Raw genomic sequence first — 15163 nt, forward strand, 5'->3', positions numbered from 1 at the left:
CAGATTTGACTCCCTGGCTTGACCTTGGACCTGGCTCATCAATACAGATGGGAGATCTGAACTCTTGGCTTGACCCTCTTCACTGTCACTGGACCTGCTCTGCTCTCTTTGTTCAGATACTGTGGGATTGCTCCTTCATGGGTGATGTCACTGCCCTGCCTGCCTTGCTGTCAGCTCCCAGCTCAGCTCAGTTGTGGAGCAGCTCACTCTTGCTTCTCCTTATGTGTCAAATTCAGTTGTCAAATGAAAAGGAAAAAAAATATCAAATGACTTTTCAGACAGCACTTAATGAAAGGTGGGTGGTTCTTTCTACCAATCTTGCTATTAATTCAGCCCAAAAAATTTGAGAGGAACATGGTATGTTCATATGTGTAAGTATCAAGATCAGTACTCACGCGGAAGTTGTCTGCACATCATGCCAGCTTTTGCTAAAGTTCTGCTTCAGTTCATTCATCAGACTTATGCCAAGCTTTTGTTTAATTTCAACCAGGTGCTTCTCTTTGGCTGCTAGCACTTGCCGCAAAGTTGAAATTTCATCCTCTAGCTGAGAGAAAAAAATGGGGAGGAGAAAGGAGAAAGGTGTTAGCCTCTTCCCACAGAATGATAAAGACACATGATGTTAGGAGGTTAAATGAATCTCACATAAACTTGTGTTTTTTGTAGGTAACTACAGAGACAGAGTCAAGTGCTTGTGGAGATCACAAAGGCATGCCCAGAACAGAGCTGACACTACATTAAATTAATGTCTCAAACTGTGTCATCTATGTGCACCATCATACACATGCATCTGATAAGACAGAGAATTGTCCAGTAAGGAAGTGACTTGACCAAGATCTGCCTTAGGGCATTAGGAGTCTCAAACATCAGTTTCTCATTCACTAGTAAAATGGGAATGGGTAGGACCAGACAATTCAGGCAAATACAAGACTGGACAATTCAGGCAAATATCTGTCTTTGAATGCATAGGCTTTTAACTTCATATTTGCATATTTTTAGTCTTCCAGTCCTGAAAAAAACAGATGCAAACTCATAGGAGCAGGTTAAAAAAACCAGAAAAATCGCATGATAACATGACTTGAGAGTATCATAAAATGTTATAATCCTTGTCACGTAAGTTTTATTTATGTATTTTAGGCCCTACATATTTCAAAATAGTAACATAAAAGTTTATAGATGGACTGTTAACATGAGTGAGCAGGTCCTACCCAAAGCATAGAAACACTCAGAAGACACAGCAGATTATCCTTTTCAGAAGTCTTAGTCATTAACCAAACTGTGCATTTTCAAGTTGTAAAGATGCCATCCAGCCCAAACTGGGATATAATTCTTCCTGCAGTGGACACTTTTTTTAAACATTTAAACAAAGCCAGTGTTTTAACAAGGCAAGGACCAGAACACGGGGCCAGAAGAGGGACAGCAGAAACATCCTGCCACTGGCTCAGGATCCTGCTCCTTGGGTAACACTCCTGCAAGCAAGCACAGGTTTGCATTCCTCATCTGGAAGCTTCCCTATCCAATCTATACAAGCAGCACTCAGAGACACTGAAGCTAACAAGGGCAAGTGACATCAGAGCAGCTGCCTTTCACTTCAGGTTTAGAAATTCCCTTACCAAATGCGTTCCTTCTTCCATATGTTAATAGGATAACATATGGCAGTGTATCTGATTACCATATGCTAAGTTCCCTGGAACCACAGTCTCCCAGTGATATAACTCCATAGGCTGCAGGGAATGATGCAAGCACCAGCTGAAACAGTGCTGACCTCCAGGGCTATATTTAGGACACCAATACCAGCATTATTTTTATTTTACACACTCATGCGTTCTGCTTCCCTGTAAAACCGGCTGTAAACTCATTGTTCTTGGAAAAGTCTCATCCTTGAATCCCTCAGCTGTCAGTTTCTCTTCTGTCACTACCTGCTACCTGAATTATTCAAGCAGCTCAGGAATTAAGCAGCAAGACTATGAACACAAAGCAAAATCATGATCTGAGTGAAGCAGATATCAGTATTCACCAATGCCTGTGATGCCAACACTTCACCCGTAAAATACACAACAATCCAAATTGCTTTATTCCTGCCCATGTCCTTTATGCTCCATTATATTCCTAACCTGCAAACGAAACACTGTCAAGAGGCAGCTGTCAAGAGTCTCTCTCCTGAGAGGATAACTGGTTAAATGGTTACAGAAAGAAATCACAAATGTCAGCATTCCTCAGGCAGCAGTTCAGAGCTCCCTTTAGTTGTTTCCCCCCTTAGTGCACATCTGCCTGAGTAACACTGCTAAAGCATTTAACTTAAACCAATACCAGTATGCTTACTTGTACTTTAACATTAATGCTTTCCATATGGGCTAGCACTAGCCTGATCATTAGGTACCTGGATACGTAAACATTTGAGGGCTTCTATAAAATTACTTTCCATCTGTTCCATTGAATAGACATCTAAAGCTGTAAAGCCCTAAGCAAGTATTAGCCATGTGCTCAATGGCATAAGTATGAACAACATTTTTGACTAAAGAAAAATAATTTAATATTTTTAATACAGTGATCAGTTTTGAATTGACAAAATCCTCCTCAAGTTCCATCACTTTGAAATAATGACAGACACAAAATCGCCCTCGAGTGCTCAGATATCGGTGACTGAAGACTCTGAAGCAGGTAGAAAGGTTTAGGGACTTACAATAGGATACTGAAAAACATTTAAGCATGCTACATACCTAGCTCCCATGATAGTCAGGCATCACCTGCTTAGGCATTTTTTAAAAGTCCTCTCATATAAATGCAGAATCTGTTATGAAACTAGGGCTTAAGTCAACAGAAATACAAGCTTTCAAGGCAGTAAGTGATTAAAATATTAAGGGGCCCCAACAGAAAACAGAAGCCAACATGGTTAAATAAAAGTTAGATTAAGTGTCCTTTTTCACTACTACTACATCACCCAAATACGTAGTGGCCCTGTCTGACTGTTTGCACAGCCCTCCTTGGTGGACTGAACCAGGTAAAAGCCATCACAGAAGATCTTTTAACCAGATCCACTACAGCGTGATGCACAAGTACCTGTACGGATACAGGATAGGGGACAGAAATGAGATGGAGAAGAGAGGAAGGTAGTGATAAAATAAAGCAGCACATGCACAAATCATATAGCTCAAATTTTACACCTCTGGGTTTAGAATCACCTAAGCTTTCCCTTAGGTGAAAAACACCCAGACACATCAAGGGACACTCATAAATAAATTTAGGCATAAGTTTGCAGAAAAAACGTATTAGCATCTTTCCTCAAACTGGGAGCAAACATGTAGTAACACACACTGCTGAACTTAGAACCTGTGCATCAGCTAGATCAAAGCAGATAGCTCCTTTTCTGAAGGTATGGGAGGGGGAAGACAGAAAAGAGTAAATGACTACTTTGACAAGTGTAATGGAAGGACAACTGACAGCAGTGAGCAAGTCTCAGCTCACGGTCTCAGCCCCCATCATGACTCAAGAGTCATTGTACCATGCTTCTTACAGCGAGGGAGGAAGGGAGAAAAAAAACCTGTTCTGCTAACAATCTTCTGGCCTTATGTAAAGTTTTTGGGCTACAATTTTCTGCTATTATTCTGAAAAGTCAATTGAACTCTGTAAATTCAAATGACTGCTCAAAGTTTCTGTAAGAGTTACTCATTTTAGATTGACTGTAGGAATTCCAAGGCTTGTTTAGAGTCAGAGCCCTGCTGTGTTAGCCAGACTACAAATACAAGAACAGAGTGAGTCCATGCTCTGAGAAGCTTCGAGTACAAAGAGAGTACCAGCAGAGGAATAGGAATAGAGGATACAAAAAACCTGTCAAAAAAACCAGTAGTGCTTGTTCCTCTCCTAATGTTGGAGAGGGAAGGAGGAAGAGGAACAAGACAAAGAATGTATACAGCAGATACACAACACAGAGATGGAATATATTTTTTCTGTTTAACTACATGCATAGCAGGTGCTCACAACAGCTCTCCAGTATATCAACTATTGATAGCAGAATTAAGGATGAATTTTACATTTTACAACAATAAGAAGAAAGGTGCTTGTTCCTACAGGTTCAAACTGGTATTACATAACACATAAGGACATGGAAGAAAACAAAACTATCACTGGTGGAGCAGAAAGGGCTTGAAAGTAAAGACTAAAAGCTTTTCAGAAGGAAACATTAGCTGATTCCCATAGAGGTTATTCTGAAGGAGGCAAGGTCGTACATATATTTTTACAGTCTTTCTAAGAGTCATAAGCCTCATTTAAGTTTACAGTTTGTTCACTCTAAATTCAGGTTTTCCAAACCTTCCTTATCATAATTTTTTAGTTTTATTTTCTTTTTAGGCATAAGTTGTATGCCAGTAAACTGCTGCGAGCAATTCAAAAAATAATTCCTAGGTCACTCAAGATGATAATATTTAAAAGGCATTCTCTTAGTACATGAATTAAAGCATTTCTAGCATTAGCCACTGAGAACTCTCTGCTTCCATGGGAATCAGTAGGCAGAAAGGACACCCAAAAACTCTTCAGATTAATTGTGCTGAGAGACATATCATTCTCAGATGATTGCAAGAAGTACTGAATTTTTTCCTTCCTTGTTTCTCATCTGCCTATTAAGTCCCTTTCACCAGAAAAGAGAAGAGAATCACAGAAGAAGTGAAGTTGGAAGGGATCACTGAAGGATATCTGGTTCAAACCCCCTGCACAAGCAGGACTACCTAGAGCATGTTTCTGAGGACTGCACCCAGACAGCTTTTGAGTATCTTCAAGAATGGAGATTATACAACATTTCAGGGCAATCTGTATCACTGCTCAATCACACTCATGTTAAAAACATGTTTCCTGATGTTCAAGGGGAACCTCCTGTGTTTCAGTGTGTGCCCACTGCCTCTGATCCTTATGAAAAGCCAGTAATGAATAGGCCAACTTCTAACTTATGTGATGAACAGAACATGTAAAGTTTCAGCTTCCTTCTGATTATTTACAGATGTGACCGGATCAGCAAAGTTAAAAATAACTAGTGACTCAGAAACATAAGGCTTGATAAAATATTGAAGTGAAAAAACAGTCTTTTGCTTCACTAGAAAATCCTATCAGCACTAAAGGTGAATGACCTGAAAGTAGTTAAGAATGTGACTTCTTAGACTACTTAGTATTACAACTTAATATTAATTTAATATTCCAATTAAGACAAAAACAACTCTTCCCCTTCATACAGTTGTAATTTCTGTTATTTGACTCATATTTAAAATAAGTAAACTCACACTTTTTCCCCATTCTCTCATTTATAATTTTTGAATTTCACTTCTGTTTCTGTGGTATTCAGCAGCAGTAATTAAAACTGAACACATCCTCCCCTTGTAGACCAAATCTAGACAATCTCTTTAATCTTTATAATAAAAAAACCACATGGTTCCCACCTTTTTCCTTCTATATCCTTGTTATTATTTTTAAGCCTCTTCATAGTGTCCTGAGTTCCAGACTCCTGAAAGAAAATATAACCCTCTCCAAACACATCAGTGCCAAAGAAAACAAAAAAAAAAATCTTTTCCATCAGGTGGCACAACCACTGTATCAACAATATCACAAATCTAATAAAAACACCTTCCATTCTTTATGAAGGAAGGTTTCTAAATAAAGACAAGTCTTTACTAAGATGGTAAGGTATATTTAACTTTCTCTGTAGAACCATCAAGTAGAACATATTTAACCTTAAAAAAATCTAAAAGGAAATTAATTCCTTCGCAGTATTGTAGCCTAGCATAATTTTACCAAAAGAAAGGGCATACATTTATGATTTTATCCTACAATTAATATCTTCCAGTTTAAGGAACTAGAAACAGTAGCACATTCAGATTCATTACCTTGGCTAGCTCAATCTTTAACTCTTCTTTTTCTTCTTCAGAAATCATATTGGTGAAATCAACATCAGTGACCACATCTTCATCTGCTTCATGCAACGACTGGGTTTCCAACAGGCCTTAAAGAGTTAAAAGGTCAAGACAACCATTATTAATTATTTCAGTTATTGATTATACCACTTATGGTACTGGCCTCCCCTAAAATCTAAGAACATTATAATATTCACCCACTAGGAAAAAAAAAAACCAAACCAAAACCCAACCTTTTCCTGCTACAGATCATCTGGATTCTGCTTCTCTTTGCTTCTGAAAAGGTATTGGAACTATTAGATGACAATGTCTGCACAGAAGCAATTTAATATGTATAAGCACCTCTCATTCCAAGAAAGCAATCACCTTGGACCCCACTAATCCATGATAAGGCATTTCCTTGCTTCTAATAATATGGAAGGAAAAAAAAAGCTTTTTCATCAAAATAAGAAAGCTGGTTAATGTGGATTATAGATGTAAATAGTAGCAATAGTGCACTGAACGATAAAGTATATCACTGAGCAAAGTTTGCTTTAAAAGTACCGCTGATTGCAGCAATTTGAAACCTTACAGATGTATACAGTTTGCAGAAGCAAATGTCATATCTACTGTTTAAATTTTCTAAATGTTAGTGAGAAGCATACCTTGATTGCTCAATCTAAACTTGTGAAGGGTGGATAAACATACTCAACCTCCAGTTACTTTCTTCTTTTGCATGTCCAAGACAAGTAAGTATAATAAGCAAGATAAGTGCATACAAAGATGTTTCCAAGACCTGGGCCTGCCTAGTATAATACGTACAGATGAAACAAAATATATCCTATCTCCCAGCCATTCAGTAAAGAGAAGATCGCTGGGGTTCCAATCACTAGGAGCCACTAAGAGCCTCTCATTTCTTATGGTCTGCAAAGAAAACAACATGAACCATGAGATAACAAAAGACATTCTTGTTCCTTTGGAACTTGTTTTAAAGTTCTAGATCTTTTTCTGTTGTGGAAGAAAAATCTCCTTCAGGCTACATCTGGGACAGCATTTTTCCCTTTATTTCAGTTCTTTAGTGGGCTAATCAGCCATCTCTGCTGACTCCTAACACCTGTATACTGCTTTCTATGGAAGAAAATAATTTATTTCCCAGGTCCACGGGGGCCTGTACACTCTATTACACAGAGATTAGAATACAACTTAGTTAGGTTTTCGCATTAGGGAACAGAGGTTACAAGCAGTAAGTCTGTTGAAATTGAGTACTTTACATTTTCATGCAAAAAACTAAGCTCCCTCCAGCTTTCTGTCATTTCCTCCATCTAGCATTTCCCAGTGTACCTGGATTTCCTCCTGTTTAATAGAACAGAACTGATTTGATTCATACCATCAACCTCACTGCAGAGCACAATGGAGTGAACTCAGCCTTGTTAATCACAACCTTCCCTGAGTGGGAAGAAAAAGAGCAGCAAAACAGGTGCTGAACCCCTGCCTGGCACCATATGCCAAAAAAGATCACCACCCTTAAGCACAAAACCTTTTTAAAAACATGAAAGCATATAGAAATAGTTGATATCTTAGCTATTACCCAAAAAGCTGCTTGCCAGGAAAACCTAGATTGCTGAAGTCTCAACAAAAGAAAAGCACATTTATTCAGTATGAATACTCCCAAATCACCTTTATTAACACTCCTCCATCTCCAAACACAATTGTTGTTTGGTATTTGAGGATAATAGTGTTGCTATGGAAATCAAGCTAAACTTAGCCCCCATAATCTTGAAAGCAGTCTCTTTTTCCATGGATGGAGGAGCATCAGCACAGGGCAGCTCTGGGAAAAATCTCAGGGGCAACAGGGTTTAGGTTGAAAACCCTTAAGGGAAGCCTTGGGGTAGATGTGAGATGAGGTGACCTTGGAGCAATGGATCCTTGAGCTAAAAAGAAGGCAGACCTATGCTCAAGGCACAGCATTAGTTTATGAATAACATTTAACTAGATCCAACTGTCAAGTAAACTTCAAGATTGGACTGAAATTACAATCCATTCCAAAATAGCACATGCATGTCAATCTTCTGTATGATCCTCTGCAGTGCAATGCCAGTCCCAATTCTTACCTTTTGCTTCCTGTTTAAGTCCTCCAAAATCTAATCTGATCCTTTAGTCTCTACTTTCTTGCTCAAGTCACTACCAGAGTCTTCCCTAATGGTCATTGTCCCTGTGCAAAGGTTTCACTTCAGTCACCTCACAGTTCCAGTCTGAACACCTCTCCACTGTACTATAGGTCACAAACTTCTTAAAGTCAGTCTCAGTTCTGAAACTTCCTCACATGAACCCTATCACAAGCAACCAATTCTCTCAGTTCTTCCTAGCTGTTCTCAGTCTCTGTGATATTCTTGCACCATTTATGACCAACCACTTCTGTCCTGGGCCAGGACTAGCAGCATAAGTAGGGTGCTTCAGTTCTAGTGCTAGGTCATATGAACTCTTCAGTGTCTTTTCCCCACTTGAGCAACTGACAGTCATTTCTGAAAAGGTATCTTCACCATTGCCTTGGGCTACCCTCACAGACCACGTCTCTAATTTACCTGTCTTAGTCTTCATCTTAGGAAAGAGGGGAAATAAAAAACATTAGGAAGACAGGAGGCAGACGAGACTCCAACCCTTTCCATCTACTGAGAATGTAAACATAAAACCTGCCCCTGTGATTTCTATCCTAAAGAATTTAGCATCCATAATTGCTACCAATTGCACATCAAAGTATGCAGGCAAGGTTCCTGAGATCTTATTCTTCTTAGTCTATTTTTTTTAATTTATGTGCCTGTCTCTAGTTCCCCTCTAATAACCACTGAGTTCTGTATTAGATTTCAAAGAGTTGGAGGTCATTTAATGAAAACAGTCAGCTGGTAAAGAAGATTTAAAGTAATGTCACAGACAGAGTGGATGCTAAATAAGCTCATCCTTATATGAGGTATCAGAGAAGCCAAACAAGGAAAAAGGATAATTCACAAAATCTGTTTTACAATAACAGGAAAAAATTTACTTCTGGGTACCACAGCATCCATTCCACAAAAGCCCACCTTCTGTGAGGTCCATATAGCACCGCGCCCAGGAGGAGTTCAGCACAGCCTCAGAAAGAGCTATAGCATTAACTTGATTCAAGGAGTCAGCCAACCACATGACACAAAACCATAGGAAATTAAGCTATCAACATTTTCCTATTTGTAGAAAACTTGTTAGTTTTTCAGTCTCTAAGGAGAACAGAAACTTGCAGCAAAATTCACAACAATATATATAAGAATTGGTGATGATTGTGGTAGCCAAGCAGCTCCTATTGCTAAGTACTGCTGACCCCAAAATATTCTCTCACCTTCTACTCTGTGCAGGAAGCACAGCTTCCTCTCAACCTTCCCTGTAGTGTCCCTTCAACCAGGCAGCCTGGGAAATACACCTTACAGATACTGGTTATAAATGCAGCAAGTACAGAAACATAAGAGAATAAAAGAGTTCAGTGCAATTGCTGATATGTCTTGAATTAACCACATGAGCAGGTCTTTAAGAATCAAGTAACAAGTTAGGATCCTATTGAGTGTGTTTAATCTATCTACACATTTTGTTAAACATACTTAATCTAACTATTTATGAAAACACAAAAATAGACGAGTTCATTCAGCTAAATGGTTAGAGTTAAGTCCTACAATCAAAAAATTTTTCTACTCAACACAAGCAGGCCAGATTTAGGTATCTAAAAGCCAGAATTTTAAGATAATACTGCATGTACATTCAATTCCAAAAATTATGTACTTTATCGAGGAAAACAGAAATCTGCACTTTAGCAATGCAGACATTCATTCATGTGCATGAACAGACATTCAGTTTATACAAACAGTTCCCGGAGCTGAGAAGGTAAAACAGCTTTTCTTTTCAGTTTCATACTTCTTCCTTTGGAGTAGAAGGAACTTAACTGATTTCCAGTAAACCTGGAGTTAAATATATCTACATAGTATATAACTCTATAGATAAACATATATCTACTCATAGTCATAATGTATTTACATATATAAATGTAAATGTCATATTGTATATACATATATAAATAATCTGTAACTTCTCACAGGAACTAAAATACAGAATGGCATTTTGATCAGATGCCCAAGGCAAATCTTTCCTGCAGCACTGGAATATGATAGATTTTACACTGCACCTCAATTTCCATTCACTGATCTCCACGTTTTCCTTTAAATTTGCTATCTTAAATCATAGTATTCAAATGATCATTAGCTGCTTATTAAAATAATATTGTTGGGAAGTTGCAAATCTGGTCAGGTAACATTTCAAGGCTCTGTTTTCCCAATGGCTTACTGAAAGTACAGGGAAGCTATAAAATTAATTTAATTCATTCTTTCTGCTAACTTACAGGATCAGGGAAAATATTTATTACTTATTAACTTTCAGTTAATGCTCCTGATGATAAAATACAGGGAGGCTAAAATTTCAAAGTGAAACATTTCCCAATGGCTAAATTAGTTTTCCACAAGAAGCGACACATACATGCCTGGTCAGAAACATTACTGCCAAATAACCAGTTTTACCTACACATAATCTAGGTTTTCTAAGTCTAAATTTGTAAACACCAAAAGAACCTACTCTGCTAGGATTCCCACCTGATATTAAGTTTCATGACTTCATTGCACTGAGACTCACAGTATTTTTAGAACTGCAAGATATCTGATACTCCCCAGACCACTATGTAAGGAAGCTTTAATCCTGCTACATGAAAGTTCTGCATAGTTAAAGCCATCGCTAAAGCACCAACCATAACCAGAGCTGTTACAATTAGGACATTATATTTAAAATGGAGCATCACAGAGATCAGCATCTACCAGCTCAAACTTGGACTACAATTGCATCAGTACGAACTCGCTCTCTGCTAGCTAGCCACTGCAAGCTACACATCTCATCAGCTCAGGCATGCTGAAAACATAACATACTGCTCCGGAGCCTTGAGTCAGGACCGCTGCTTTAGATCACAGGTATACCTATTGCTCAGAATTTGTGGGTATCTCTGCACTGTGCTACATTGCACAGCCAGCAGAACATTCCTAACAGTCACTGGTTTCTCTCTCTACTGTCTTCTCGCACACTTTAGTCTCGGACTGAGGGAAGTTCTGTGACTCCTTGATGATGATGGAGCCGGCCTTTAAGGGCAGGTGACCACGGAGCAGCCTAGCATCCTACAGCACACTTGAAGGGATGTCATATAAGTCCACCTACAAGTACTGCTCTTGTACAGTCTCAAAATCCTAAGTGGGCACAGAAGAGAACCATATAGGTTATCAAAGTCAACTCCTGGCCCTGCACAGGACAACCCCAAGAGTCACCATGTGTCTGAGAGGACTGTCCAAGCACTTTGTGAACTCTGGCAGCCTTGGTGCTGGAACCACTTCCCTGGGGAGCCTGTTTCAGTGCCCAACCACCCTCTGGGTGAAGAACCTTTTTCTAATATCCAACCTAAACCTCCCCTGACACAGCTTCAGGCCATTTCCTCGGGTCCTGTCACTGGTCATCACAGAGAAGACATCAGTGCCTGCCCCTCCACTTCCCCTCAGGAGGAGGTTGTAGACTGCAATGAGGTCTCCTCTCAGTCTCAAAGGAGACTGAGACATTTTCCTCTCCTGCCCAGCTAAGTAACCTGACCACACACAGGTACTTAGTCTGGGAAAGACAGTTTTTTTGCCGAAAGATGCATAGGTACTAGTTAGAAGCCAGGAAGATTTGGTCACTCTCAGAGGGGAGTTGCACAAGTAGCAGAGTCATTTCCAAGATTAACATAAAATCTTTGGTAGCAGAAGAAAAAAAGAATAAAAAACCTGAAAGGTCAGTGTAGGGCTCCCAGTGCACCCCCTTTGCCTGACTAGTATATGGGTGCTTCCTCATGAAGGATTTGCATTGAAGTTGCATTCCCCGCTCCTCTTACCCACTTACCCAGAAATACTGACAATCATGCCTTGTTTCTAGCTGTGGTCATAACTGAAAAAATTGAAATTGTGATGGTTATTAAATTGTTCAGATGTGGAGCTGCTATTATTTCAGAATTATACCAATATCCAGGTGTGGAATGGGGAATTAACTTTCAACCTGTTTAGAATAGCAATTTAGTCATTGGGCGGGTGAATAGCTTCTGCTTCACCTCATAGTACAGGTGTTGCAAGCTTCCCTGAATGAATTAGGAGCTTCATCCAATAGATTACCAGCCATTGACAAGAACTCACTGCATTGTTGATGTCCTGTATCTCTTATGTCCTTTACTAACAACATGGCATTGACTTCCACACACTCATGTGAAGCATAGGTTTTCCAGGTTTCATTCCAGCAGGCCATTAAGAGATAAGGCATGAGGGTAGAGTCCCCACACCACCACTTACTAATATCTATTTTCTTCTCCTACTATTTCTTATGCAGATTAAGTTAACTCTGTTACTGAATTTAATTTCAGGTGCTGTGCCTGGTGCCCAGCAATTCTACTGCACTGAAAAAATTCACACAAGAGGTGCCAACAGAGCAGAAGCTGTCTTAGAACCTACACCTTGAACTTCCCCTCCCTCATTCTCCATGGTCAGCTGAGGAGTCCTCATTACTTATCCCCATCTCTCCACTTCTTCTATTTGCAATTAAGCTCAATCCAGAAGCTCAATCAACACTTGGCTCTGGGATATGTTGCCACAGGATTCTGCCCAGGGACAGATGCAAGATTCAGTCCACCTCCCCCATTATGTCTTCCAGACAGCCCCTCTTTTTGTGATGTAGGATTGCTGGAGGCAAGACTACAGTCTCATACAACCTCATATTCCTACAACAAATTACATTAAGACTATGCTCATGTGTAAGTTATTTATCCTCCACAAACAGGGAAACTAGTGATTCTCTGGACAAATGTTACTTCAAAATATAAAAAAAAAAAAAAAAGAAAAAGCCCCCATAAAGTCTGGGACAGCATATAGTAGGTTTAAATCAGTGCAAACAGCTGTTTGGCTTTTACATTAAAGAAAGTTTTAATACTTAACTGTCACATATAATTAGATAAAATACGCATGAAACATTAAAATTATGGGATTATCAGTAATTAGGAACTGCAAGTCATACAGAAGGATCCAAGTTGAAACAACAGAGCAGACAACCCTTTGCATTATGATATTTATACAGAAAAAAGTAGGAGGATAGCTGGTGGAACATATTTAATGTGTTCTTCTGCAAGATTCATACAACAAGATAATACAACAACCATACATGGAATTATAGTATGCTGAAACACTTCATGAGCATTTTAGAGTTTCCTCTCAAAGTTCATGGCAGTTGAGGCTAAGACTAGTGACCAAAATTCTACAGTCTGCCATGAAATCTGATTTAATGCAAGAAACTGGTTCAGCATTGATCAATACCTGTGCATATGTTTGCCAGTAGAATTGTAGGGATGACAAATTAATAAGACATTTAGAGGATAAGTGGATCCTCCCATAAGAGGATCTGTAACTATTTCATAAAATTTAAAAATAAAATTTATTTAATAAAATTTATGAAATTTACATATTTTATTTACATAAAATATTTAATAAAATTTAAAATAACCAGATAATACAACGATAAAATCCAAGGCAGATTTTTAGACTTACTCAGGTATCTAAAGGTAAAGATGTTTTAATTAGTGCTTTTTATGTATTTTCTCTGTATTAATCTCAGGCCCTTGTTCTAGATTGTTATGTATCAGACTAATTCTTATATGTCCACTGTTTAAAAAAAAAAAAAACAAACAAAAAAACCAGAAAACTCAACCAAAAAAAAAACCAACCTCACACTATATGCAGTGATGTCTATTGAATTAACCATAATAGCAGCAAATATGAAGTCAAGAACATCAATTTCCGTTTGTGTACATTTTCTGACATTCATTTGAAATATATATATAGGTGATCCTTTATTCTAATGAAATACTTAAGAATTGAAGCCCTTTTACTGCTCTATTTTTTTATTTCCCAACCAATTAAAAATAGCGCCTACCTTGTTATCTGGCATTCATATCAAATAGTGAGAAAACAACTCCTAATTATATAACCTTTCCAGTAAGCAAAATGACTTGTTACAGCCTCTTTTGCCATGTCATTAGAGTTTCTTCTTTAAAATTGGAAAACTCTTGTTTACAAATTTAAATTGCAATTAAGTCTTCAAAGGGATGAAATGGTAAGTAGAACAAAGGAACTGTCCAGACACTGCATTAGTGTCTTTGATCTTCTTTATAATGTAGTCTTAATGATAGATATAGAGATTAAGGGGGGAGAAGGGGGATCAGAAGCAAGTACTAAATAACTAAATTGATCAGAAAAAACTAACAGAAGTTGCAAGGATTTCCAGTACCATTTTTTCCACTACAAAGTTAAGGGAAGATCCAAATAGAAAAATATGTTTTCATTTAATTCACCTAGAAAACAAACTACTGGAGGAATATCTTCCCTTCTGTGTCTGGTTCTATCTGTGGACAAGTCTGAACTGCTTGAGCCCAGCAATCACCATACAGTCTGCCTTCTTCCTAAAGGACTTAGAATATAAGGAAGGTTGTTTTTGAAACTATGACTGGAAAACACCTTGGTTCAGAGAGGCAAGAATTCAAGACACACAGGTCATGTAAATTAAAAATGTAAACATTAAAGAAAACTGTAGATTCTACTTTTTGCAACCATGAGGACTCAATCTTTTTTCTCTGAGTATGTTCCTTGGAAGAGAGAGATGGATGGGCAAGTGTCTTCATTTCCTCTCTCCAACAGGCTCTGGGTGGGGTGGTATCAAGGGGAGGAAAGGAGTACAGCTTTTGGGTGTTCAAGAGCTCTAGGATGTAGTCTAAAATCTCAGAATGTGTTCCCAGTCATCCTGGACCAGCTTATTACAGACTTTACTAAGGCTTTCCCTTTCATCTCTTAACGCTTGCAAAACCAAGCAATAATAAATCCATCCATACCTATCAGATAGACTGGCAGGTTTCGAAACAAAGGAATGCTTTTATTTGAAGCTCCTAGATAAACAGCCAGTTGTACTGTGCTGATTCTTTTCTCCACTTTAGTATAATAAGAAGAAATTAATCATACCTTGAGGATGTCTCTATCTTATTTTTCCACCAGAAACCATTGACACAGCTGCCAGTCTATGCTAGTAAGAGACACAATCTACACACAAATAACTGGCAGAAAACAGAATTGACAGCTTGACCACTGCATCAGGAAGCCACACACACTGGTAAGGAGAAGTGCAAT

The 15163-nt window shown here is 38.5% G+C and overlaps 1 protein-coding gene across 3 annotated transcripts in view; it reads right to left on the reverse strand.

Annotated features, from left to right (window-relative positions):
- TPD52L1 (TPD52 like 1) overlaps positions 1 to 15163 on the reverse strand; it is a 54450-nt gene that overhangs the window by 25679 nt on the left and 13608 nt on the right. For all 3 annotated transcript variants that reach the window (XM_027691978.1, XM_027691969.1, XM_027691987.1), the window contains exons 2-3: positions 5865 to 5980; positions 396 to 544 (exon numbers count right to left, since the gene is read on the reverse strand). In XM_027691978.1, the coding sequence (XP_027547779.1) occupies positions 396 to 544; positions 5865 to 5980 (265 nt within the window). The remainder of the gene's footprint in view (positions 1 to 395; positions 545 to 5864; positions 5981 to 15163) is intronic.

The sequence above is a fragment of the Neopelma chrysocephalum genome, unplaced genomic scaffold, assembly GCF_003984885.1.
Source record: "Neopelma chrysocephalum unplaced genomic scaffold, ASM398488v2 Primary Assembly neopelma1_23, whole genome shotgun sequence".
In the NCBI taxonomy this organism is placed as follows: Eukaryota; Metazoa; Chordata; class Aves; order Passeriformes; family Pipridae; genus Neopelma; species Neopelma chrysocephalum.